The sequence below is a fragment of the Lygodium microphyllum genome, chromosome 27, assembly GCF_053477565.2.
Source record: "Lygodium microphyllum isolate KBCC chromosome 27, Lygodium_microphyllum_v1.1.10, whole genome shotgun sequence".
In the NCBI taxonomy this organism is placed as follows: domain Eukaryota; kingdom Viridiplantae; phylum Streptophyta; class Polypodiopsida; order Schizaeales; family Lygodiaceae; genus Lygodium; species Lygodium microphyllum.
In genome coordinates this window covers 26,173,415-26,198,661 of record NC_141161.1, presented here as the reverse complement: position 1 = coordinate 26,198,661, position 25,247 = coordinate 26,173,415, and the positions used below count along the sequence as shown (strand labels likewise).

Genomic DNA, 25,247 nt, shown 5'->3' with positions numbered 1-25,247 from the left:
AAAGGATTAGCTTCCTTGTACAAGCGTCAATGGGTACAACATATTGGGTCTCGATGGTAAATAAAGTTGTACATAACTGTAATCAAGAGACCCAAGATGCTACACCACATATGAAAGTAAAGATAAAACCTATAGTAGACCTCCTAGAGTCTACACTCCCATAAATTTTGCATCTACATATCTAAGAAAATGGGTATACTTCCTTTCAAAGTATATGCACATATCTCTAATGTTATTCAACTATCTCATGATATAGTATACTACCTCCCAATGCTTCTTACTAGGGTTTCCCATATACCTGGTAACCACTCCCACTGCATAGAAAATATTTGGGCATGTGGCAACATTGGTGTATATCAATTTATCAATAACAAATGTATAATGAACCTTGACCATTTCAATCTTCCAATGACTTGCTAGGAGACCTATTAATTAAGTGCACTGCTATTTTTACAACTTCAACCTAAAATCCATTAGTGAGAACAATATTAGAAAGCATATTACATACACTTTCCTAAACAGTCATGTTTATCTTTTTTGCCATACTATTTAAGTAGGATTTTCAAGAGCTTTCAACTCTCTTTTAATACTAGGGTTTGTAAAGACGTTCGTAAATGTGTAAGAACTATATTTACTACCATTGTTAATTCTTAAGTACTTAAGGTTTTTACTCAATTGTTTCTTTACAAATGCTAAAAACTTTTAAAATACACCTAGCACATTAATCTTCTTAGGAAGAGGGTAAGCCCAAACCTTCATAGGATGAAAGTGACAACATACAAAGCTCCACCCAAAGGCATTGTGGGCATAGGCCCACACAAATCACTATGACCCAAATCTAAGCACTCTAATTTTCTATTACCACCATCTCTCTTATATCACAATCTTTTTGGAATTTCTTCAGTGGAGTTTTTTGACTAGTAATCTCAAGCAAAGCAACCTCCAAAACATACATATCTCATTTCTCTAGTGTGAAACTGGTTCTAGCTCAATTAACCTTAATCTAAATGTTATTGAAATGGGATTTTATGATAAAATAGATGCTTTGTAGCTTTCAAAAGATTTAAAAAAGTGATATGAATGGGAGAATATTCAAATGCTTGAAAATTCATTGGAGTGGGTCATTTTCATTTTAAATAGCCTCCTAAAGCATTCGAATAAGTATAACAATCCATAGACATCGCTATCTCAACAAACCATCAAGTCTCTCTCTCTTTTATTTTCTTTGTTATACAAACTATAGTAGTCTCCCTGCTTAAAGATCCTACTTAAACCCCTTGTTATGATGTGTGCTTTTGGCAAGCAAGCCTCTTCAAGCTTCTCTTCTTGCTTAAGCAGGCCATGTGCTTACATGCATTAAAATCATGCGTTAAGATCTTGTACTAAGCATCCAAAACCAAGTCATTATGTTTCAATTCTAGTCACCAATGGTTGCTCACATACAACCAGATTAAGCTATGGTAGCTCCCAAATCGAGCATCAATGGCTCCTCAATCTAAAGTACTTGTTTGCCTTAGATGTACAACTCGATAATGAGAATAATACCTCTATCAAGATGTTGACAACCAACATAGATGTGAAAGCTCAAATCCTCAATCTTCACAACAAAGCTTCACTCCTCATACTCCTTGCTTCAAGCACAAGATCCTACAAGTGCTACTTTGGTATCAATTGGGAGGGAAACCATGGTGGGATGTATACTTATACGAGGGATGCTCGCCTATCTATTAACCATTAGCCTTTACTCTAATAGTTGCAAGTTCTTCTTTACAAGTGACTGGAATATAAGTTTTAAGATCTTATGGTATTTTTTCTCTTATAATGTTTTCTGACCTCCATTAAACCTTAAACAGAAATGTCTAAGAGGTTGGATCACAAGACATTTCAACATAGCAAATTTGATCATACATCTCATGATACCCTTGACTAACTACATATTGTATGAATGTATCATAAGCATCAATACTTTGGAAGGAGCTTGCAAAGATTTCTTTCTACATATTGGCCATTCTCATAATCACTCCACTCCACTAATGAAACCATATCACTTTTGTTTTGTGAGTCTCTCTCTCTCTCTCTCTCTCTCTCTCTCTCTCTCTATCTCTCTCTCTCTCTCTCTCTCTCTCTCTCTCTCCACATACATACATACATACATACATACATACATATATATATATATATATATATATATATATGGCATTCTTTTGTCTTGCTCTCTCATTCTTTCTTCTTATACACTTTCTCTGTCTTTGATATTCCTTTTTTGTTAGATACACACACACACTCACTCACTCTCACTCTCTCTCTCTCTCTCTCTCTCTCTCTCTCTCTCTCTCTCTCAATCCCCTTATCAAGGATGCCCCTCAATTCTTTGTTGTTTGCATTGGTGACTCATCCAATACTATCATTCAAATGTTCATGGTTTACTATAAAACTTTCTTAGGGTTAAGGGGAACTCTCATTGATGTTGTTCATGGTGCTCATCATATACTAGGGACATGTTTGGGAACTTGGATGTGTAGATTATGGATTTTGGTATAACTTAGATCTTTCATGCAAGAAAAGCCTTGGATATTACAAAGGGGAACATGTGGCAAATCTAGCAAATCAAATCTCAATCATAAACAACTTTATGACACATATAATAGAACTTAGTGGAAAATTCTAACAAATCAAACATCTCAACCATTAAATACGAACAATGTTATAATACATAAGAGGATTTGAATAACTCAATAGATTGAGAAAGATAAGAGAAAAACACACAATTGGGCCCAACCTTCCACATGGCAAAAGCTATGGTTTGCCATCCTTAATTATATATTAAAGTTTTACATGGATATTTATATTCATATCTTACATATAATTACAAAGAAAGTACAAATATCAAATGAAATACAGAGTTTTAAGAGTCAAGAGATATCCTATAACATGCTGCAGTTGCTGCAGAAAATTTTGTGCTCTAAATCTTGATGTTTTGACATCACCATCGTGTTTGGAGCGTGCCAAAACCCCCAAAACAACCCTTGAAGCTCTGAATTCCGATTTCGAATGAGAGACAAACGAAAAAACTCAAATTTCACCATATTCTCCTATTTTGCACGCAATCATGTTATTTTTATAAAGAAAGTTAGAAAAGACTTCTAAAACTTAACCACATTAAGAAAATAGCAAGGTATTCCATAAAAGAAAGCTTATTTCAATAAAAGCATATCTTAAATCTCATATTCTAAATAATATATATTAAAACCAAATAAATTAATAGTACTAAGGACAATGATGTAATTATTACTAAATAAGTTTAAACGTATAACTTATAAATAGAGTAATAATTTTAATAATATAATATAGTATAAATACATAATATTATATATTATACTTAAGATAACTCATCATAATTATGAAATTTACTCTTGGACTTACGCTAACGCCTAGTGCTACCCAAAGCTACCACTACTCGCTCTACACATCAACTGAAGCATTCAGAATTGTTAGAAAATAATTAGATAAAACCCAAAAAAAGTGAATACCTAGTAGTCTTCAGCTACAAAATAATTAAATAGGTCGGAACTATGTCCTAACCTTGATTTAATTCAAGTACGCACTCTAAACTCATAAACATCCATTAATTTGATATGTATTTTGCAGAATCACCCATTGTGAAATCACCCACGTGCACATTAAATTAATCTGATGCCCAAAAAGGACAGACATCCCCATCAACTTCTCGCACAAGGAATCCACCTTATGTATGAGCCCCGGCAAATAAATATAGTTTTACAGAATCCATCATGGAATATGCCTTTAGTTTTATGGAATCCTCCGTGGAATATGCCTCCTAGAATCATTGGATGAGATGGCAAACCAAATGAACTATCCTAAGTTTATGTTGATAAGCTTAAGGACCCACCAACTCTACTTTCTCATCTCTCCTTATTAAGCTTTATATTGGAAAAGCTTTTCAATATGTGAGTTGGTCCTTTCTTAAATAAATGTCATGAATGGGTTTTGACCCTCAAATGATCACACACACACACACACACACACACACACACACACATTTATGTGTGTGCATGTGTGTTGGGCATGCTAGCCCACATAGTTGCTTGCTCATTACACTCAGCCTCCTTTAGCATCATCATAGCTTTGTGAACATTGTCTCACATTGAATCTATCCACTTTGCCTTTTTCCATGTAGCCCTATCCCACTCCATTATTCTATTAGTACTATGCCATTCCCTCAACATGCTCCACCACCATACAACTCCATCAGTTCATTGGTTCGTGTCCCTATGGGACCCTTGCTTACACCATGCCAACAACACCCTTTTTTAGGCTAACTTATGCACAATCCCATCAAGAGTGTTGAGGCCAATGTGGCCTCAATTAACACTTTCTCCTCCCAATTGCATTATGCAAGCCTTGTGATGTCAATGTTGACATGAGTCGAAGCCCACCAATAGCACATATTTACCACAACCTTCTTCATACATTGCATGAATATAGCAAGCATACTTTTGCCACAACCTCCTCCATACAAAGCATACAAAAAGGTAGAGAGTGACCTATATGTACGTATGGGAAGACACACACAAACACACACAAAGATGAAGGATGGGTGCTAGTTCCTCCTCCACCTTCATGTATACGAGCTCTCCCTCATTAGCAACATTCACAAAGAGAGGCACATGCCTACACTCTCCTGGAAGGGCAATAATGCATACATGTCAAGGTAATGTTGAAGTTTACTCTCCAACCATTCTTTCTTTTTATGAATATAAGAGAGGTTCAACGAAAAGCATAAAGTTTTATTCTATCTCTCCCAATTATGTGTCCCTTTTTGTCTCACATCTCACCTCTCTCTCTCTCTCTCTCTCTCTCTCTCTCTCTCTCTCTCTCTCTCTCTCTCTCTCTCTCTCTCTCTCTCTCTCTCTCTCTCTCAGCTTTTCAAAGCTGGATTATTCAGCCGACGTCCATATAATGGAGACCTACTTCTTGTTTAGAAGGTTAGTGAGAGGCACAGTGATCGAGGCATAGTCTTTAATGAAATTATTGAGCTATAATAATGTGCACATAAGAATCCTTACATCCATGGCTAATATATGACCTTGAAGGCACATGTAGCACATGGATTAATGTGTTTATTGCTCATCATTCGAACTTGCAACATACATAGTTAGGTAGCACAAATTTTATCAGAACACAAAACTTAGTGCTATTGGATATCACACAATATTTATGATATTGCTTTCTAGAGATGGCACACTACTAATATATTTAAGATAACATCACCATTCTCCTTTCATAAAGCAAAAACATAAACACTCTTGAATAGCTATCTCTTGATGGAGAGGGGTGTGATCTTATTGTACAATTTGATAACAGAAAACAACGTTTATATGCACGAAAATTCAGCATAGTCACTTCTATGCATGATGACATAATAGCACAAAATTTATGGATTAATAATATACGTTGACATACTTGTAAAGATATTATACAATGACATAAGTGAGTGAAATAATTGTGCTTGAATCTTAAACAAATTGTATCCGTCCAAGTAAGGCTTTAACCTTTCAAGTCAGTTTTCTCTACCATGGCTAAGAAAAAAGTACATGAAAAGAGAGATGATTCTCTCTTGCCCTTCCCTCTTCTTTCTTTTTTCTTTACTTGGCTATCACATGTAGCTCTACACAACCATTGCATCAACTTGCTAATTATAGAGGATATTTGTGCATCATCAGGTTTGAATTTAAAAGAACTATCTTGCCACACGATGTGTAAGAGCCATCCTCCCATCTCCCTCTTTCTTCTAAATGCATAAAGGCCTACAAAACATCCATTAAAAAGGGGTAAGAAAGAGATGTCCTCTTTCTTCTAAATGCATAAGGTGCTACCAAACATCCATTAAAAAGGGGTAAGAAAGAGGAGGGGAATATGGTAGAACTTTTGTATACATATACGTCCATTCCTTCTCTTTCATTTGCTAGAGGGATAGTGGGTGTATTGTATCCATGAACTAGTTCAGTTTTCATTTGATAGTGGGTGTATTGTATGCATGAACTAGTTCAACTTTCCATCTATTGGTTTCTTGATGCTAGAGGTTGCACCAAAGCACGACTTGCAATATGTTGTATAATAACCAATGGATTGAACCTTCCTAATCATGGCAACTGTAATCTAACATAAAACATAGTGGCCATAAAACAAAATAAGACATGACTATTGTAAGGGCCTACAATAAGTCATGCCTACTGTAATTGCCAAAAATCATGACTATTACAAGGGCTTGCAATAAGTTGGAAAGTGTTTATGGGAGGAAAATCCAAAAAGAGAGAGAGACCAATGGTGAGGACTCTCTCTTTGGAAAGTATTGATTCAATAAGCAATCATTTAAGTCTACCATGGAAAACTACTCACCAAACCTAGAAAAGTGCTCATATAGTGTGACCAAATAACATATTTATCAACAATAATGTAGGACATTACATACCTTCATCTTGATGCTTATGCAAATGCTCTCAACAAACTCATGTTGAATTCATCTACTACTACTACTCTTCTAGTTACTTGCCTTGAAAATGAGTCCTCTGATGAGTGGATGTTGAGCCAGGAGTTATTTCCAGTGTGAGCTTTCAGTTCAGTGTGTGGTCACTGGCCTTTGCTGTGTCATAAAAATTGTTGCCATCTCCACCATCCTCTACAACAACCAACAACCTCCCACCACCACCACCATCCACAACCTCCACATCACTTCCAGCACCACCTCCCATATCCAGGGGTACAATGCTGGAGCAATCTCACAATATTGGAAGAACCACTGCCAAATTTGAAACATAGTATTTTGATTGGTTGATACTTCCAAAGTGGGTGTTTGCCATTTGGTGTGTAACTAGCGGAATATATATGACCTATTTGAACACATTCATTAGCAAAAGCTTATAAGATTATGCTCATAAAGTTCCTTTAAAAAAATGCTCATACAAATTTAAGGTCCACTTAGATGCTCATACAATTGTTAGGTGCACCAATAGTTCAAAACTACTATTTCAGCTTAATGTTCATTTGCATTATTGTAAGGGTATGCTTGTACAATTGTTAGGTGCACTCCTAATTCAACATGTAAAAAACTTTCTATAAACTATGGTTTAATACTTTTTTGTTTTCTAACGATTCATTTTCTCTCTCTCTCTCTCTCTCAACTTTTCATTGTGTCGTGTTCTGACTTCTATGTTTACTTGTATAGGCAAGCCCTAGAGTACACATGTGCTTACACACAATGCACCTTTATTAGACTCAAACTATGTTTTGTTTAAGAAAAATAAAAATATTGCTAGATATCTAGGGCATTCTATATGAGTAGGATAAAGAAGTGCTTCTCCCTTGGGCTTGAACTTGGCACTTGGACCACATCTATTTGCTATAGCAATTTGCTTAGCCACCATAGGTAGGAGAACTTTAAATGTTTTGCTATTTGTGTGAAACCATTCTCTAGATTGGGACACATGATCATGTCTTGAGTTTGGCATTGTTTTCCTCGAAAACGAGGTTTAATATAAAATGAGTTGTGAAAAATTCAAGGTTAAAAAAAATCTTCAATGTTATATTTTTAAAAAAGGTATGAAAGTGGCAAATATATATAATTTGGTTCAAAAATCCCTTCAAGATTTAGAGTTAAAGGTCTTTGTTTATACTATTAGTTAACGAGAGGTGGGGGCGGGTGCCACATGACAGCCCCCCACCTCCCCCACAAAAAAAAGAGAACGCGGGGGCGGGTGCCACGCGTCAAGCAACCGCCCCCTCCCACAAAAATCGCGCCCGCGCGGAATGCCTAGTATGCTATAAAAAACCTTGTTGGTGACTACTCCTCGGGCGTGAGTTGTAGGTATTAATAAGGATTGCGAGTGATGGTCACCTCTACTTCCTTCTACCAAGGCTGGCGAAGCATCAATTTACCTCAGGTTGGCCATAAGCACAGAAGATGAGTCCATTCTCTGAGGAAAGAACTTCCATGGATTGACGCCGTGACTGGAACAGGATTCTCGTTTGGGGAGGTCTTTCTCGGAGCTGCTGCGTGCGAACAAGCTGTCTCGTTCGTCGTCATGTGCGTGTATACCACCGCAGCTTGCGTGCGCTCTTGCGAACAAGAGGAAGGGCTTGGCTGAACGGAAATTTGGCTCTGCCATGGATAGTCATCAGATTATGCAAATGCGACTTGCAGATAAGGACCTTAAAACAGAGGGATTCAAGCGAGCAGACGAAGTTTTCATCGACAAATCCAAGTTTGACGTCTCTTTCAAGCTCTTGGCTCTTCGTATCCCTAAGCAGCATTCCAGTGCTGTATCTAAGCTGCTATGCGGGTACGATTCTTTCATTACTACTGCACGAAGCTCGTTCAAAATAAGATCCTCTTACTAGTCGAGAATGACCTATGCCAAACAGGAAACCAAGATACAAAGGCAATGCTTGATTAGGTGAATCACATGAAAGGGACGGAGGGAGGAAAGATACTTTCTTCAAAGATCCCTCGCATACCTTGTAAGGATGCGTCTAAAGTAATCCACTCTTGAATATAACACATGGATCAACCTTTAACGTTTGATGTTCTGCACAGAGGTCATATCTCTTCCTCGCCTACAATAGATCTAGAAAACCACTAGTCTTTGTGCCTATGCGAACTCTCTAGATCAAAAGCTCCATTGGAAGTTTTAATGGCACTAATGGCTTTGACAAGGCCATAACCGATAGGTTAAAAGTTTGGATAATATAAGGATAAGCAAACATGTGGGTAAAAGGATTCCATAATTATCCTCTTTGTAATTATCTCAGATACTTAGAGTAGAAACTCATCTACCTCATTTAATGTACCATGTATATACCAATTGCAGGTCACTCTACTTTTTACATTGTCTCTATCTTTTTCTCACATTGTACACAATGTGTGCTCATTTACTAATGCTCTAATCCCAGCTTTTCACTACGTGGTATTAGATTCACGGGTCCTACTTCTCTAGCTTATCAAATCTTTCTCAAAATCACAAATCATTAATGCTCCTTTGCTCTCATTCTTCCAATGCTCTTGTCAATACCACTACCTCTTACAACTGACATATCAAGATCGACAAACTCAATAGCAATAACTATTAAGTCTAGAAGCTAAGGATGGAACTCTACCTATCTCAAGCCAACATCTGGAATATTAACAATGACAAGGGAAATTGCCCTGAACAAGAAGGATCAGACAAGGAAGATTGGGTGCAAAGAGATACTTGTCCATTGTGGAGATCGACAAGTATAACTAGTAAGAACAATACCCACTACAAAGGTATTTGGGATTTCTTCAACAATACTTATGAACACAGAGATATTGTTTATCAAATGACCATGTTCAGAAAACTATCCACTGCAACTATGCATAAATATCAGTCTACCACTAAGTTCTCAGAACATCAATAATCCCTGGATGAAACCATAATATTTGGTTTAGTCATCTCTAGAAAACTACAAGCTATGTTTCTCATCTCCTCTTTACCTCTATTTTGGAGAGCTTTTATTACCACTTAAATCCCCACTAATAAACTCAAGCTTTAACCTTTGATCAATAGAATCAAGCAAGAGTAAGCCATGAGAGATACTCTTTTCACTTCTTCTACTCAAGATTCCAAAGCCCTAGCTGTAACTGCCTACAAGCCAAAACATCTTCATAAAAGAGCTCACTCCCTTCACCAAAAGCCCAAGTTTTCTCCTCGGTCTAACTTCAAAGGAATCCTTGGTAATCCTCATTACAAGCCCAATTCTCATCAGTCATTTCAATCCTTATGCATCTCAAGAAATCCTGACTATCATCTCATATGTAATGTTTGCAAACGACAAGGTTATATAGACAAGGATTGTTGGTATAGATTCAACAAACATCACTCCAAGGGGCAAGCTCATTTTGTTAGCATTGAAAATTATGACACAGAAGATCAACCAGAAACTATCATTAACCTAGCCATAAGTGTCCAAATACCTCATTCAAGCTCCAAAGAAGAATATACTTAGTTCGTAGACTCTGGAGCTACTCATCATATGACTTTTTATAAAGAATGGTTGGTCAATTTCATAGAAATGTCCACTCCACTCAGTGTTACTATGGGCAACCACATCCAGTAAGCTCAAGGCTATGGTACCATTTGAGTGGAGCTTTTTTCTCCAAGAAGTTATTTACCTTAAGAAACTCTTGGAGGATATCAGCTTTGGATATCAGTCTCAACAAATTCCCATCTTTATCGACAACAAAGCATGTATCTTTGTGATTCAAGGCCCTAAATTAAGTCTCAAACTCTACTATATTGATATGAGATATTATTTTGTACGCGAATTAGTAGAAAATTCCCAGATCACCCTTGACTATGTACCATCTTGTGATAATGCTGCTGATTTCCTCACCAAATCAGTTCCCCACTTGAAGCACAAAATTGCAATGCAAATCCTTTGTATGCTTTGAGAGGGAGAGGAGAGGAAAATATTCTAGATGGATATAAATCATGATCTTCAGTGGTACTCTCTTATTTTTTTTTCTTTGCAGTTGTATTTAGTTAAATCTCCTATGGAATCCTTTTGAGGGGGGATGTTAGCATCAAAGTTTGGATAAGATAAGGATAGGCAGACATGTGGACAAAAGGACCCCATGGTTATCCTCTTTGTAAATATCTCAGATATTGAGAATAGAAGCTCAGCTACCTCATTTAATGTACCATATATGTATACAACTACTAGTAATGAAATCAACAACTGTAGTTCACTCTACTTTCCACATTGTCTCTATCTCTTTCTCACATTGTGCACAATGTCCTCTCATCTACCGATCCACTAATCCTTGTTTTAATAACACCTCGAGGTACGTAGGCCAATAAAGATTTCACTCTTTTTCTTGGTTACTAGCACACAGGAGTTGAGTGGTTGGTACATGGCTTAGCTATGTTAGAGAATCTATTTCTTGTGCTAGATGTGGGAGCATGAGGAGACTCATAGGTATTGCTTAAAGGATAACCCATGGGCTTAAGAGGTCTGGAGGAGAGCCCTTAGGATGGTGTTTCATGGCTCTATACATTTTATGATTGCTACGTAGGGGATAGTTGCATGGGTCATTGTGACAGAGGCCCAACTTGTGGGTATGGATACACAGTATGGACTTAGAGACATTGTCGCAAATGGGAGCTCATAGGTAGCATTATTGCTTGGTACATATGGGTAGCCAGATGTAGCAAGGCTCATAGATTGTATGGACTCGGAGACATTGTTGCAGATGGGAGCTCATAGGTAGCATTATTGCTTGGTACATATGGATTGCCAGATGTAGCTATTGTTTTTTTGGACATATCTATTGCAGAGACTCTCTCTAGGATTTAGATAGAGACTGTGCATGCTTTTTGTGGGAGATGGGAGAGAACACATGGCAGCTCGAAGACTACGAGGAAGAGGAGCGATGCTTTTCTCAAGACATGGGTTTCTGGCACTTTTTTTCTCTTCCAGACCCACATGATTTGGCATTATAGACCTCCTGATTGGCTATTCACTCAAGCTTTCTAATATACCTCCCCTTGTTATATAATTCTTGATATGGAAGTTGCTTACAAGGCTGCTTTATAATTGGTTTTTTGCCTTGGGACACTTTGTTCTGAGGTGTGTTAATAGAGGTTTCACTTTTCTCTGAAAAGATAAACACCTCCATGTACTTGAAAAAAGTAGACTAGATTATTAAATTATTGTAAGATTTCTTGATTTTAGAACTTCAAATAATTTATTGTGATTATTTATTTGCAGCTTGCCCTTCTCTAGTTTTCTCTTTCAAGAACTAGTTATGACTTTTCTTGTTGCACATTGTAAAAATACTCTAAAGGATCCATGCTAATCTTTTTTGAGTATATAGAAAAGTACAAATTTCATAATATCAAAAGTTGCCAAGGTTGCCTGGTACATGGGACTTAAATACAAACATTGCATACACTACTTAGACATTGAGATACAGTCTATCAACACTTAGATTGTGATCGTGTCTAGAATGAGAAATGGACTTCATGATTTAAATATAATGATCTCTAATCTTGGTATCTCTAGCTCTTACCATGGTGACCAATACATCGGCAATGAAGGATTTGACACTGGGGGCATGTAGTGGATAAGTATACAGGCTATGGTATAAGAACATGGCAAAAGGAACAAGGTGCAATATGAAGGTTTCATTAAATTAAAAGTATACACTTTAGAATTGATTAGATTCAAAGTCTACCCTAGTAAGTAGCTCATCTAAGTTACAAAGTAGGCCCTTAGGTAAAGTTTGGTCTACTGAGCAGCTCTTTTATGATAAATGACCCAAGCATTCATTATCCTTGAATAAAAACTAAGATTTGATCAAAGTTATTGGAAAAATTGAAGTTTTCAGCCATTGCTGATCACCTCCTGTGGAAGGGGGGGAGGTGGGTCTGGGGGGGATCACCTGAATCGGGTGCGGATCAAGGGGGGTGCTCGATAGGGGAGGTGGTGGGGGGGAAGAAGATCGAGGGATGGTGGGATGGACGGAGGTGCATGACGGGTGTTGGGGGGGGCTGGTGGCCATGGCAAGGGGGGGCTTTGGGCCAGGGTCAGTGGGGGGGGAGGGGTCATGGGGTGTGGGGGGGGGGTAAGGTGTGGGGATTGTGGGATCTCAGGTGAGGTAGTCCGTGGCGCGGGTGGTGGATGTGGGGGGCTGCGGTCCTGTCGGGTGGGACAGGCGGGGGGGGGGGGGGTCTGTGGAGTGCTTTGCCGTGGGGGCGTTGCTCGCCCCCTTGCTCCTTGCTGACAAGGTTGGGCATAAGGGGCTGCTCCCCCTGCCGTCTCCCTCTTTGTCGTCTTTGGACTCGTGTGAAGCCGCGGGTGTCCACTTATGGGCCTGCCTGTGGAGCCTCCTTGGCTCCAAAATGCGTGCACACTTTGCTGCCTGATGCCCAAAGTCGTGGCAGCGAAAGGCATTGCCCTGGTTGCATAGTCACAATGACCTGCTGGCTAAAGGAGTGTCCGCTTGCCTTAATCTCTAGGAGCTATGGGATATTCTTGACCTCTTTCACTACCACCCGTACCTTTGGGACTCCTGTTGCTGTCACTGCATCCGTGAAAGACGCGGGAAGGACAATGCCAAAGAGCCGACCAAAATCTTTCACCAACCGGCAATACTCTATCGCCAGGCCGGGGAAAAGAAGGGTGACCGGGTGCCGCAGAAACTCGTTGTGGAGTGCAAATGCCTCCATAGTAAAGCCACTATACCAAGGGACCATGTATATGACCCCTTTCGTGGACGCATATGGTGAGCTGGCAAGTAACTCGTAAGCCACGTTTGCTGAACTAAGCAGAACCATGAAGATTCCTTGGCCCATTAGAACTGCCTCCACAATCTGCGCTGTGTCGATGCGCAGCGTGGAGTGAAGCTAGTCGTGAAGCTGGGCCCTGGCAAGGGAATGTCCGAATCTATTGGAGCGGGAAAGATAGGGCTGAATCCTTTGGATTGGGATTGGGCGAGATGTCGGGGCGGGACAAGGCGAAATGATAGAGCAGGGCAGGGCGAAATGACAGAGCGGAGGAGAAAGACAACGGGGCAGGGCGAAATGGCGGGGCGGAGGTGAAATGTCGGGGGGGGGGGGGGGAGGCGAAATGTCGGGGCGGATAGGGTGAAATGTCAGGGCGGAGAGGAAAGACAACGGGGCAGGTTGAAATGTCGGGGAGGAGGTGAAATGTCGGGACGGAGGGGGCACAATCGCAAACCGTTGGGGGCGAGGGGGAACCAGCGTGGGGGTGGGGGCGAGTTGGCGAATCGGGTGTTGATGATGGTGAGGTCGAGCTATGATGGGCGTGATCAGGTGGAATGAGGGGGGGGGGAGGCAGCTTGCGACGTAACGGGTAGAGAGCTCCTCTGTAAGGCTTACCAAAGTAAGTATATTACAAGTTCTTCCCGTGTCTTCGGTCTCAGGCTCGTAAATTTACTTTAACCCCAATTGCACCTCACATGTGTATCATTTACTTAATCATGTGATTAAAAATTAATCCACATGTTAAGTGAGGTTTCAAAAATACATGTCCTCATGACAACCTTTCCCCTTGAAATCCTTGCAATGGTCCTCGATTGCATTGCCAAATGCATCAAAAGCAAAGTACCACATTGGAATTTCCATAGGGCATCATAGTCAACACAACATTGTGCACTGCTGTTCAACCATTCCATATGCCCAACATATGCTGAAAATTACCAGCTAACATAACATAACATAAGACTCACAAAGAATCTCAAAAACATTGCCAGATTATCATGTGACATGTCCATTTCTCATGAGCTCAACTCATCTGGCAAAACCAAACCATAGTATAGTGAAAACCAAGCATAAACCATGGCTAAACCATCAGTGCCATCATAACATATGCTGTTGTTCATGGAACTAGATGTAAACCATTGAAAACTGAGTATAATCTGATCACCTGCTGATCTGAGAACTGATCACAAACTGCTGCAAATGTGACCCCAAACTGATCATAAACTCATTGCAAAAATTGACCAGCAATCAGTGCAAAAACTGATGCACAACTGATCCAAAAAGTGACCACAAACGGTTCTCAAGTTGATAAAAAATTGAGCTGAAACTAATTAGAATTTTTTTCTCAAAATCGAGACAAAATTTATGCTAAATTGATCATAAGCTGATGGAAAAGTATAGTTTTAGTGCCCGGGTGAAACTCATACTCATTTGCATACATCTCATAGTGACTAGTACACTAAGTAGTAATCTCATGGCAAACATACTGTCAGCGCAGTACCTTGGATGCATGCTAAATACATCCGAGATCTACTACATACAAGAGCTGTTCATAACTGGAGGAGGGGAAGTGCTATCTCCCCCTTGAGCATCAGGCAATACTTCGAACCCTTGCTCTACTGAATCTGACAGAGCACGAACTAAAGCCGGCTCTAACTGAAAGGCATCTAGGTAAAGCTGCAACAACTGAGGATGGTCTGCCAAGTCATTCTCTTCCATCCATTTCATATCTATTGGTGAATAATTCTGAAATTTCACCAAGTATCTCTTGAAAACTTTACCTTTGACCTTTCTTTCCTCAAATGGAGCTTTGCCCTCTACCACCTCAAATGGAGCTTTGCCCGTAGAACTATGCATTGTGTTGTTGTAAGCAAACTCAACCAAGGGCAAATACTACTCCCACTGTGTCTTGTGGTCTAGAACATAGCACCTCAAAAGATCTAACACTGTGGAATTTGCTTCCTCAAACTGACCATCTGTCTATGTATGGAAGGATGATGAGAATTTCAATGTGGTATCCATATTCTCAAACAAGCCCTTTCAAAATAAACTGGTCATGCGGGGGTCTCGATCACTAATGATTGACTTTGGCATACCATGATATTTAAAGATGTGCTGCAAAAATTATCGTGCCATATGATCAGCCTTTATTTTCTTCCTCACCGGAATGAAATGTGCCTGTTTGCTAAACTTGTAAATGATAGTCCATATCCCATCATTCCCTATAGGTGTCTTAGGAAGCTAAAAAATAAAGTCCATTGCAATGCTCTGCCAAGGCCTATTTGGAATAGGCAAGGGCTGCAATAAACCCGGCAACTTTTGCCTATCGTGCTTTACCTTCTGGCATACGATGCGTGTCTTAACAAACTGTTCTACATCATGCCTCAAAGCTGGCCAATAAAAGAAATGCTCCACTGCCTTGACCGTGGCATCAATACCTCTGTGTCGTGCATATGGAGGAACATGACTTTCAGTGATAACTCTAGGTCTTAACTGCTTTGTGACACATAGTCATCCATGCATAATCAGAAATCCATCTCTTAGCACAAAGTGTTCATGCCTTTGGGCATTGCAAAACTGATCATAAACATTAGCAAAGTCCGAATCAACAATATATTGCTCTTTCATGGCTTCCAACTCAGTTTGATAAACCATGCTAATAGCTGAAATTTGTGGCTTACGTGATAGTGCATTAGCCACAACATTCTTTTTACCATCAATATGTACAATCTAAAAATGAAACATAGAGAGAAAATTTGCCCATCTCATATGCTTCTCTGACAACTTTGTCTGCGTCAAAAAGTATCTCAAAGTTTGATGGTCTGTCTGCACTGTAAAATCAGCCCCCAACAAATAATGTTTCCACATAGACAGTGCATGAATTATAGCCAAGAGCTATTTCTCATAGATCTGCAAATTCTTTTCTGCACTGTGGAGAATTCGGCTCTCATAAGTCACAACTCGGCCATTCTGCATGAGAACAGCCCCAATGCTGTTACCATATGCATCACATTGAACTATGAATGACTTCCTTAGATCAGGCAACACAAGCATAGGATCTAAAGTCATCTTTTTCTTCAACTTTTCAAATGCTGAAATTTCCACTGCTGTCCATCTAAATGGCACATCCTTCTTCTGCAAGGCATGCGATGGAGATGCAATTTCGGCAAATCCGCTTACATACTTCATGTAGTAAGAACATAAACCCAAGAAGCTGCGGATCTCATGCACATTCCTCAAATGGTGGCTATGATCGTATTGCTTTGCCGAGTCCATGCGAATACCATCAGCCGATACAATATGCCCCAAAAAGTGGATTTTATGCAAGAAAAATTCACTTTTCTTGTCATTGATAACCAATCTATGGTCACGCAGTTCATTGAACACCATATCCAAGTGTTTTCTATACTTTGCCTCATTCTTTGAATAGACAATTATGTCATCATTGAAAGTTCCCACAAATCCTCTATGTGGCCTAAAGATACGATCCATCATCCGATTAAAAGTGGCAGGAGCATTCGTAAGTCCAAAAGGCATAACAAGAAATTCATACAAATCCAAAAGATATTCTAAAAGTTGTCTTAGGTACATCTTCTCGTCTAATGCGTATTTGACGATACCCACTTTTCAAATCTATACGGCTAAATATAGTTGCCCCTTGCAATCTATCCATAACATCATCGATTTGAGGAATCGGAAAGCGATTCTTTATTGTGATTTTGTTCAAAGCACGATAATCAATGCACATACGCCATGAACCATACATACGCCATGAACCATCATTTTTCTGCACCAAAAGCACTGGAGAACAAAAGGTACATCTTCTCGTCTAATGCGTATTTGACGATACCCACTTTTCAAATCTATACGGCTAAATATAGTTGCCCCTTGCAATCTATCCATAACATCATCGATTTGAGGAATCGGAAAGCGATTCTTTATTGTGATTTTGTTCAAAGCACGATAATCAATGCACATACGCCATGAACCATACATACGCCATGAACCATCATTTTTCTGCACCAAAAGCACTGGAGAACAAAAAGGAGATGATCTGGGCTGAATCAACCATTTTTCTAACATCTCATTTACCTGAGTCATAATCTACTCCTGTTGGGTTGCACTGACTCTGTAGGGTGGCTTATTAGGTGGGCTACTTCCAGGGATAAGATCTATGCCATGATCTTCTGGCCTTTCAGGTGGTAGCTGCCGTGGAAGTGACTGAGAGAAGCAATCAACATACATTTTCAAAAATGACATGCGATCCTTCTCTAACTTAGACATGTTCCCAACATTCTCACTATCATCTTTATCTTAGTAAAAACCAAGTACGTTGAAAGATGATTTTTCATTACTTTAGAAATGGCAGCTGCAGATATAACAGGGACAGATTCACCTTTCAACTTTACATCAAGTGTGAGTACCTTTCTCTTAGGCTGAATAGTGATCTTTTTTGCACGAGAATCAATCACTGCACGCATACGGTGACACCACGGCATACCAAGCAATACATCACAACCCCCTCAAGTGGAGCAATGAAGAACTCTTTGCTGTCCACATATCCTTGTATGTTAACCGAAGCTTTCCAATGAGCGGTGTGACAGGTTCTACATGGCCTTTACATGCCATTCCAACTTCCCCCATGGGTCCCATCTCATCCTCTTTGATGCCTAGACGGGCGGCCATGTCAACAGAGATGAAGTTGGCTCGTGCACCATTATCAAAGAAAATCAATGCATGTTGATCCCTAATTTTCCCCCATGCTCTGCACAACTCAGTAGTATCATCATTGGGTTGATCACTAACAACATTGGGCACCAATCCCACTGATGCTTTAGGCTTCTTTCCTTTAGAATCTCCTTGATTTTCTTATTTTCCAGCTTGGTACCTATTGGGACAGTCCCTTGCAATGTGACCCTTCTATTCACAAATAAAACATTTATTTGCAGCCATCAATTGCCTACGCTGTGCCAATTTTTCGAGCCCTTTCTTTGTTGTTTTGGCCTCTTTTCAGGCTGATATTCAGATCTGCCTCTTTTCTCAGCCTTAAACAACTTTTTATTCGGCTTCTCCCCACTCTCTAGGAAGCCCAAATCCTTCCCATGCAGCAAAGCATCGGCTGTAGCAGCAGTCTCTATAAGCTGAGACATGCTAGACACGGTGTATTTAATACAAAAATCCCTGATTCCTTTGGACAGCCCACAAACATATTTTTCCACTTGCTCATGAAGGGGTACGGGGCGATAAGAAGTATTAGGCAGCATTGCATCCCAAAACTTCTTATTATATTGCTCCAAATTCTTACATTCCTTAGTATCTAGCTTATTCCAAGCTGTCATGATGTCCACCTCAAAGGTACTTGTCAACCAATTTGATGCAAACATTTGCTTGAATTGTATCCACGTTGATGGTGCTCTACCTTGCATCAAAAGAATGGACCACTACTGTAATGCGTTTCCTTTCAAGAAAGTGGCTATCTTTTGAATCTTTGAGGACTCCGTGAAGTTTTCCCCTGAATAGGCTGTATCAAACTGTTGAATGAAAGTCAAAGCTTTCAACCTATCTTGTACACCATTGAAGGACTCAAACTTCACTCCTTTTCCACCCTCATCATTGTCTTTTGTTGCCTCTTTGGATGTCAAGTTGTCATACACTAGTTGCTGCAAAAAGGGTGCATTTGCTGAATTTACATCAAAACTAATGTGAAACGGAGCATTTGCATGACCAACATTCATTCCTTGAGCCCCATAAGCATTCGGGGATGCAAATGCAATACCAAACATGCTACTTTGTGCCCCAGGCATCAAGCCAATGCTGCCATACATAGTGTTTTGCATATTTCCAGCCATACCCGAATACATTGGGCCTTGCACTCCATGCATTGGTTGCTGCATATCATAGGGATTTGTGCCATACATTCCCGCATGCGGTCCTTGTCCAACCATAGCATGAAAAATCGTGCTTCCACCAAAATATCCTGGCTGGCCCATCGTAGCATGTACACATGGCTGTCCAAGATCCATTGGATTGGCACTTCCGTGATGGCCTTGCATTTGCATTCCTTGCCCCATAGGTACCAACTGTTTTATTTCATTAGTATCTTTGGGAGCTTTAAATGAAGGGCTTGGCATTCTCTTTGGTGCATCTTGCTGTCCTGAAGGTGTAGAGGACGTCTTCTTCTTCTTGCCTTTGTTGTCCTTCTTTGGAGCATTCAAAAATCGGGTAAAGTGAGGATCCTTTGGCAATTCAACAAAGAGATTTGTTGCTGTCCTCATCTGATTCTTGAATTGGTCATCAAATTCCTCTTCACTTTACTGGTCATCAGCCTCCTTATGCCCTTAAGGTCGTGCAACTTGCCCCAACAATAACGTTTTCAGCTTGCTGTCCATGGTCTGAGCCTTGTCCAAGGTTAGGCATTGCATTTCCTTCATTTCCATGTGAACGTTCATACTGAGAGGCATCATCACTGCTTGAGTCCATCTCACTGTATGAAGACATATTGCTGTAATTTCTCGGCTGAGAGTAAAAATCAGCACTAGCACAAAGCTTTGGCTTGCAATCAGGCGCCTCGGGTCCACCAAATAAAGAGATTGAGTGATATCCTGGCAATGGAACCATGAAACCAGCCTTCCTCCTCGGATAGGGTGGTAAATCCCTGATTACAACTTAAATATAGCAGTAAACAATAAATACAAATCTGAAAATACAAATTTACCTACTAATCTTGGACAATGCACACCCGTGTGGCCCCAAAATTGGCGCCCCTTTTGGTATTTCTTTAGCTTTATTGAAGAAAAAATTGTCTTACAATGGGATTTTCCCAATCCCTTTTGGTATTTCAACTCCCCTTGCTGTCCAAAGTGACTAGCAAGTCTTTAATCTATTTTGCCTCTTGATTTGGGCACTCAATTGGCTTTCACCTACTTCATAGGTGATGGAAATGCCCCAAATTCAATGGCTGGCTAGTCCTCCACCTAAATTCAGCTGAAATTCACCTTCAGCGTTGTTGAATCCAAGTTTTAGAGCTTCCAATTTTTGGCACGCTTCCCAAGGCTACTGCTAAACCCTAATTTCTACTGTAAAATAGGATTTACAGTAGAGAAATTTGCAATTTCTCAGCCTCCAAGGTCCGAATGCTGAGATCTTCGTAGGAAGGCTGTGAAATGGTTGGGAGACGAGAGGAAAGCTGTAGAGAGAGAAAATTCAGAGTTTTGTCGCGAAAAATGACCGAAAATCAGTCAAGTGAAGCTGCTGCCTTGCCACAACAGCATGTAGATGCAAAGAACTGAAGAAAGTCTGTCATTTACTACTGTTGCCCTGCCTCAACAGCTTGTAGATGCTGTCTCCTGTTGTTGCTTGGTCCTCTTTTGCCCCTAGCTGTCTCAGAAGGTCCTCCAATGGCTGCAAATCAGACTAGCAGCCTCTCCTCCCTCTCTCTTGCAGGCTAAATTTATAGAAATGCCTCTCTCCAGCCTCTAAAGACGTTTTTGAGTCTTGCATGGGCATTTTTTACAAAGTGGTAGCCTTTCCAAATGGTTTTTCTAGCAATTTTCATAATTAAATATTAATTTTCAGCCTTAAAATACTGATAATTAATCTAACAATTATTTCGGTGCCGTGAAAAATAATTTGACAGACCAATAATTAAATTGGCTAGGCAACTTTCATTTCCAAGTATCTCTGCGCCATCTTTGATCATCAGATTGGCGTTAGGTACCATTAAACGCCACTTCTCTAGTGTCACCAACTGACACTTATGGCCAAATGGATGACCTAGGCCAACAATTGGTACCAGATACCACCAAGTACATGTGTGGGATAACTTATAGCAACTTTTGCCTTTGACATCCCATGATTTTTTCAGGTCTCGGGTTGGTAAATTTACTTTAACCGGAGTTGCACCTCACATGTGCATCATTTACTTAATCATGTATTAAAAATTAATCCACATGTTAAGTGAGGTTTCAAAAATACATGTCCGCATGACAGCAGGAGCAGGTGATATGCACATCATAAAAAAGGAGGTAATTGATGCTTTACTTTCAGCTCATGATGGGCTGTCCCAATCATGGATAGTGGATAGCGGTGTCACTTTTCATGTTACTCTCTCTTTGGAGTCTTTTTCGGAATACACTGCAGGTTGCCTAGGCAAGGTTTACTTGGGCAACAACTATGCATGTGAGATAGAGGGTGTAGGTACCATTCACTTGGCCGTTGAAAACGCCCAAGAGCTGATTTTGCAAGATGTCAAATACGTACCTGGCATAAAGAAAAGTCTATTGTCAGTTGGGCAGCTTGATGCAAGAAAATATTTTACTACCTTTGGTGGTGGATCTTGGAAGGTTCACAAGGGCTCTATGTTGATTGTTAAAGGTAGCAAAAAGGGGACTTTGTACTATTTGCATTGTAAAGCATTACTTGGCAAGTTTTTGGCTGTGGCTGAAGTTAATTCATAAATGGAACTTTGGAACAAAAGACTTGGCTATATGAGCCAGAAAGACCTTCAGGTTCTCTTCTTTAGGGAGATTTAATGTAAAAGGCTCGAGTATCAATTTTTATAATGATTGCATGTATGGAAAACATGTGAAGTCTCCTTATTACTCTGGTCTCGTTAAGAAGTCTAATACTCTTGATTTAGTATACTTTGATGTGTGCACTATGCCTGTTATTTCATATGGGGGTGCATGATACTTTATTACTTTTATTGATGATTTTAATAGAAAGTCATGGGTGTATGTGTTAAAGATAAAAAAGGAAGTGTTGGATGCCTTTAAAAGGTCTCATACTTTTGTTACTACACACAGAAAGGGCTCAAGTTAAAAGCTATAAGAACGGATAATGGGGGCAAGTATGTCTCTAATGAGTTCAAAAAGTTTTGTGAAATTCATGGTCTTAAGAGCGAGTTGGCAACGCCTTATAATCCTACATCAAATGGCATGCCTAAAAGATATAATCACACACTTTGTGAGAGTGTCAGCTGCATGCTGTCCATAGCTAATCTTTTGTGGTAGTTCTAGGAAGAGGCTCTTTAAAACTGCAGTTTATGTATGCAATTGCTCTCCCAATCGTGCATTGGAAAATGGCATTTCTTAAAAGGTTTGGTCTGGCAAACCTGCTTCATATGACTATTTTCGTGTCTTTGGTTGTGATGCCTTTGTGCATATTCCTGTAAATCAAAGGACTAAACTAGACATGAAATTCATCAAAGGCATATAGAGTTTGGCTTCCTTAGGATAGGAAGATAGTACGTAGCCGAGATGTATTTAATGAGGCAAAGTTGCTGAAAAATGCTACATAGGGTGACCTTGACAAAAAGAAGCTCAAATTTCAGCATGAATGGCCAGCCATTCATCAACCATTAGCTAAAGATTTTGTTCCTTTTGGTGTTGAAAATGAGTAGCAACCTATTGTGCTACAGCTAGAAGATAATGGACAGCAAATAGATGCACAGGATGGAATAGAACAACAAGAAGAACATGCTGAAAATAGGTTATAACTGCAAAAAAAAGCTGAAAATCAGCCACTAGGTGATGGTGTGTACATACTTGAGGATGTAGGCCCATTGCCTAACAATATAGATCATTGGGTAAGATGGTCTACATGTGTCAGAAGGCAGCCACATAGGTTTCAGCCATCTTTGGATTGCATTTTATTAACTGATGAAGGTGAGCCTTTAACATTTAGAGAGGCAGAGTCATGTGAAAACAAGAGAAAGTAGAAGCTTGCTATGCAAGAAGAGATGAAGTCTTTTTGTGTAAATAACGTATAGGAGCTTGTATGTTGCCCAAGGATAGGAAAGCTATCCCTAACAAATGGGTTTACAAGGTGAAATGTATTGATGGGAAGCCCAAGTACAAGGCACGTTTGGTTGCTACGGGCTATACACAGAAGAAAGGCATAGACTTCCAGGAGGTTTTTCCACCAGTGGTGAAGATGACTACGCTCCGTATTTTGTTTCCTCTCATTGCATCCTTGGATTTAGAGTTGGATCAAATGGATGTGAAGATTGCTCTTCTTCACGGTGACTTGGATGAAGAGCTATACATGAAACATCCCAAAGGTTTTGCTACCTGTCAAGTACTTTGCTAATGTACTTGTTCTGTGAGAGAAACAAGAAGTGTTGCTCTCTCTCTCTTTTTATCCGCATGCCCAAAACTTGTTTAGTTGCCCCCAAATCTTTCATTGAGAAGGCTGAATTCAGCTGCCTTCTAAGAGCATTCAAAGTACTCTTGTGCTTTTCTGCAATCAGCATGTCATCCACATATAAGACCAACACAATAAGGCTTCCATCATTAGTCTTTTTAGTGTGTAAGTAGTGATGTACATGACTGCGTTTAATCCGTGGCTGAGCATAAAAGTATCAAACTTTTTATACCACTGTCTAGGGGCTTGTTTCAGCCCATATAAGCTGCATTTCCGCTTACAAACCAAATGATGTGATTTAGACATGGTAGAAGATATTGACACTAGGAAATCTACCAGTGGTTATGTCTTTACTTTGGTTGGTGGGGCTATCTCTTGGTGGTCAAGGTTGTATGGCTTGGCCGTTTGGTCAAGGATTTTGGTCTCTCTTCATGTACTTCAGTGCTTGGTTGTGATAGCCAGAGTGCAATATGTCTGGCTAAGAATGCCATGTTTCATGCATGTACCAAACACATAGATATTCGGTACCACTTAATTCGACAGGTCTTGGAAAGTTGGATGATGGTCGTGTCACACTAACCAAGGTCAAAACCTAAGATAACCCTATAGATGTTCTCACTAAGAGTCTTGCAAAGGCTCAGCATGAGCATTGCGTTTGATTAGTGGGAGTTGGCTAGCTTAAAGGTACCGCTTCGGGCCTTTAAGTGGGAGGTTGTTGGGCGTAAAGTCCCTTAATCTTTGTATGTGTAAACTTATACAGGTGTGAACACACCCTTATTTCTACCCTAACATATAAATACATTTTATTCTCTGTGTACCATCACTTGTTGGTGCCCATGGAACCAATTGTAAACCATTGAAAACTAAGCATAACAAGATCATAAACAGATCATTTGCTGATTTGAGAACTAATCACAAACTGCTGCAAATGTGACCCCAAACTCATTGCAAAATCTGACTAGCTATCAATGCAAAAATTGATTCAAAATTGATCCGAAAAATGACCATAAACGGTTCTCAAACTAATCAAGAACTAAGCTGAAACTAATCAGAAGCATCTATTGGTGAAACAATGCTGAAGCTTCACCAAGAAGCATGTTGAAACTTTACCTCTTAACTTTACTTGCCTCAAAACGTCCACTAGATTGTAGGCCCTTTTTCCCCTTAAGCATCGTGATGCTTAATACTTTTACATTGCTGTAATTCCAACTTAACTAATATGCAACATTATATCCAGTTGACTGGCCCCTCATGTGTACCTAATATGCTAGGACCACTAAATGCATTAGGAAACATTCTTGTTTGCATACTTTGGACCATTGCAATGTAACTATGTATGGGAATTTGCATACTACTAGCCATACCAAGATACATTTTCCCATACATTGTATGCATCACTAGTTGCATTTTTGCTTATGACCAACACTATACAGAGCATTTGCATGACTAGCATTAATACCATGAGTCCCAGACACAGTGGATTGCATATATGCATTGCCAAACTTGCCACTTTGAGCCGTAGCATCATGCCAATATTGCTCTATATAGGGTTTTGCATATTACCAGCTGTACTTGGATACACTAGGCCTTGCACACCATGTATTGGTTGCTATATATCATAAGGAGTTGTGTCATACATCCCCATATGCGGTCCTTGAGTCATCATATCATGGAAGCTAGTGCCACCACCAAAGTATCTTGGCTACCCCATCATTGCATGCATGTTCTATTGTCCAAAAAGCATTGGATTGGCACTTCCAAGTTAGCCTTGCATACCATCAA

General features: G+C 39.8%; 1 protein-coding gene across 7 annotated transcripts in view; it reads left to right on the top strand.

Moving 5' to 3' along the window:
• The first annotated feature begins 7,863 nt into the window (after positions 1–7,863).
• The window catches only part of LOC148012151 (S-adenosyl-L-methionine-dependent methyltransferases superfamily protein), a 183,476-nt gene continuing 166,092 nt past the window's right edge, over positions 7,864–25,247 (top strand). For all 7 annotated transcript variants that reach the window (XR_015689115.1, XM_087669523.1, XM_087669522.1 and 4 more), the window contains exons 1-2: positions 7,864–7,961; positions 8,038–8,360. Coding sequence is in view for 6 of the 7 variants with exons in the window: in XM_087669523.1 (XP_087525649.1) it covers positions 7,908–7,961; positions 8,038–8,360 (377 nt within the window). In the remaining variant the exon portion in view is untranslated. The remainder of the gene's footprint in view (positions 7,962–8,037; positions 8,361–25,247) is intronic.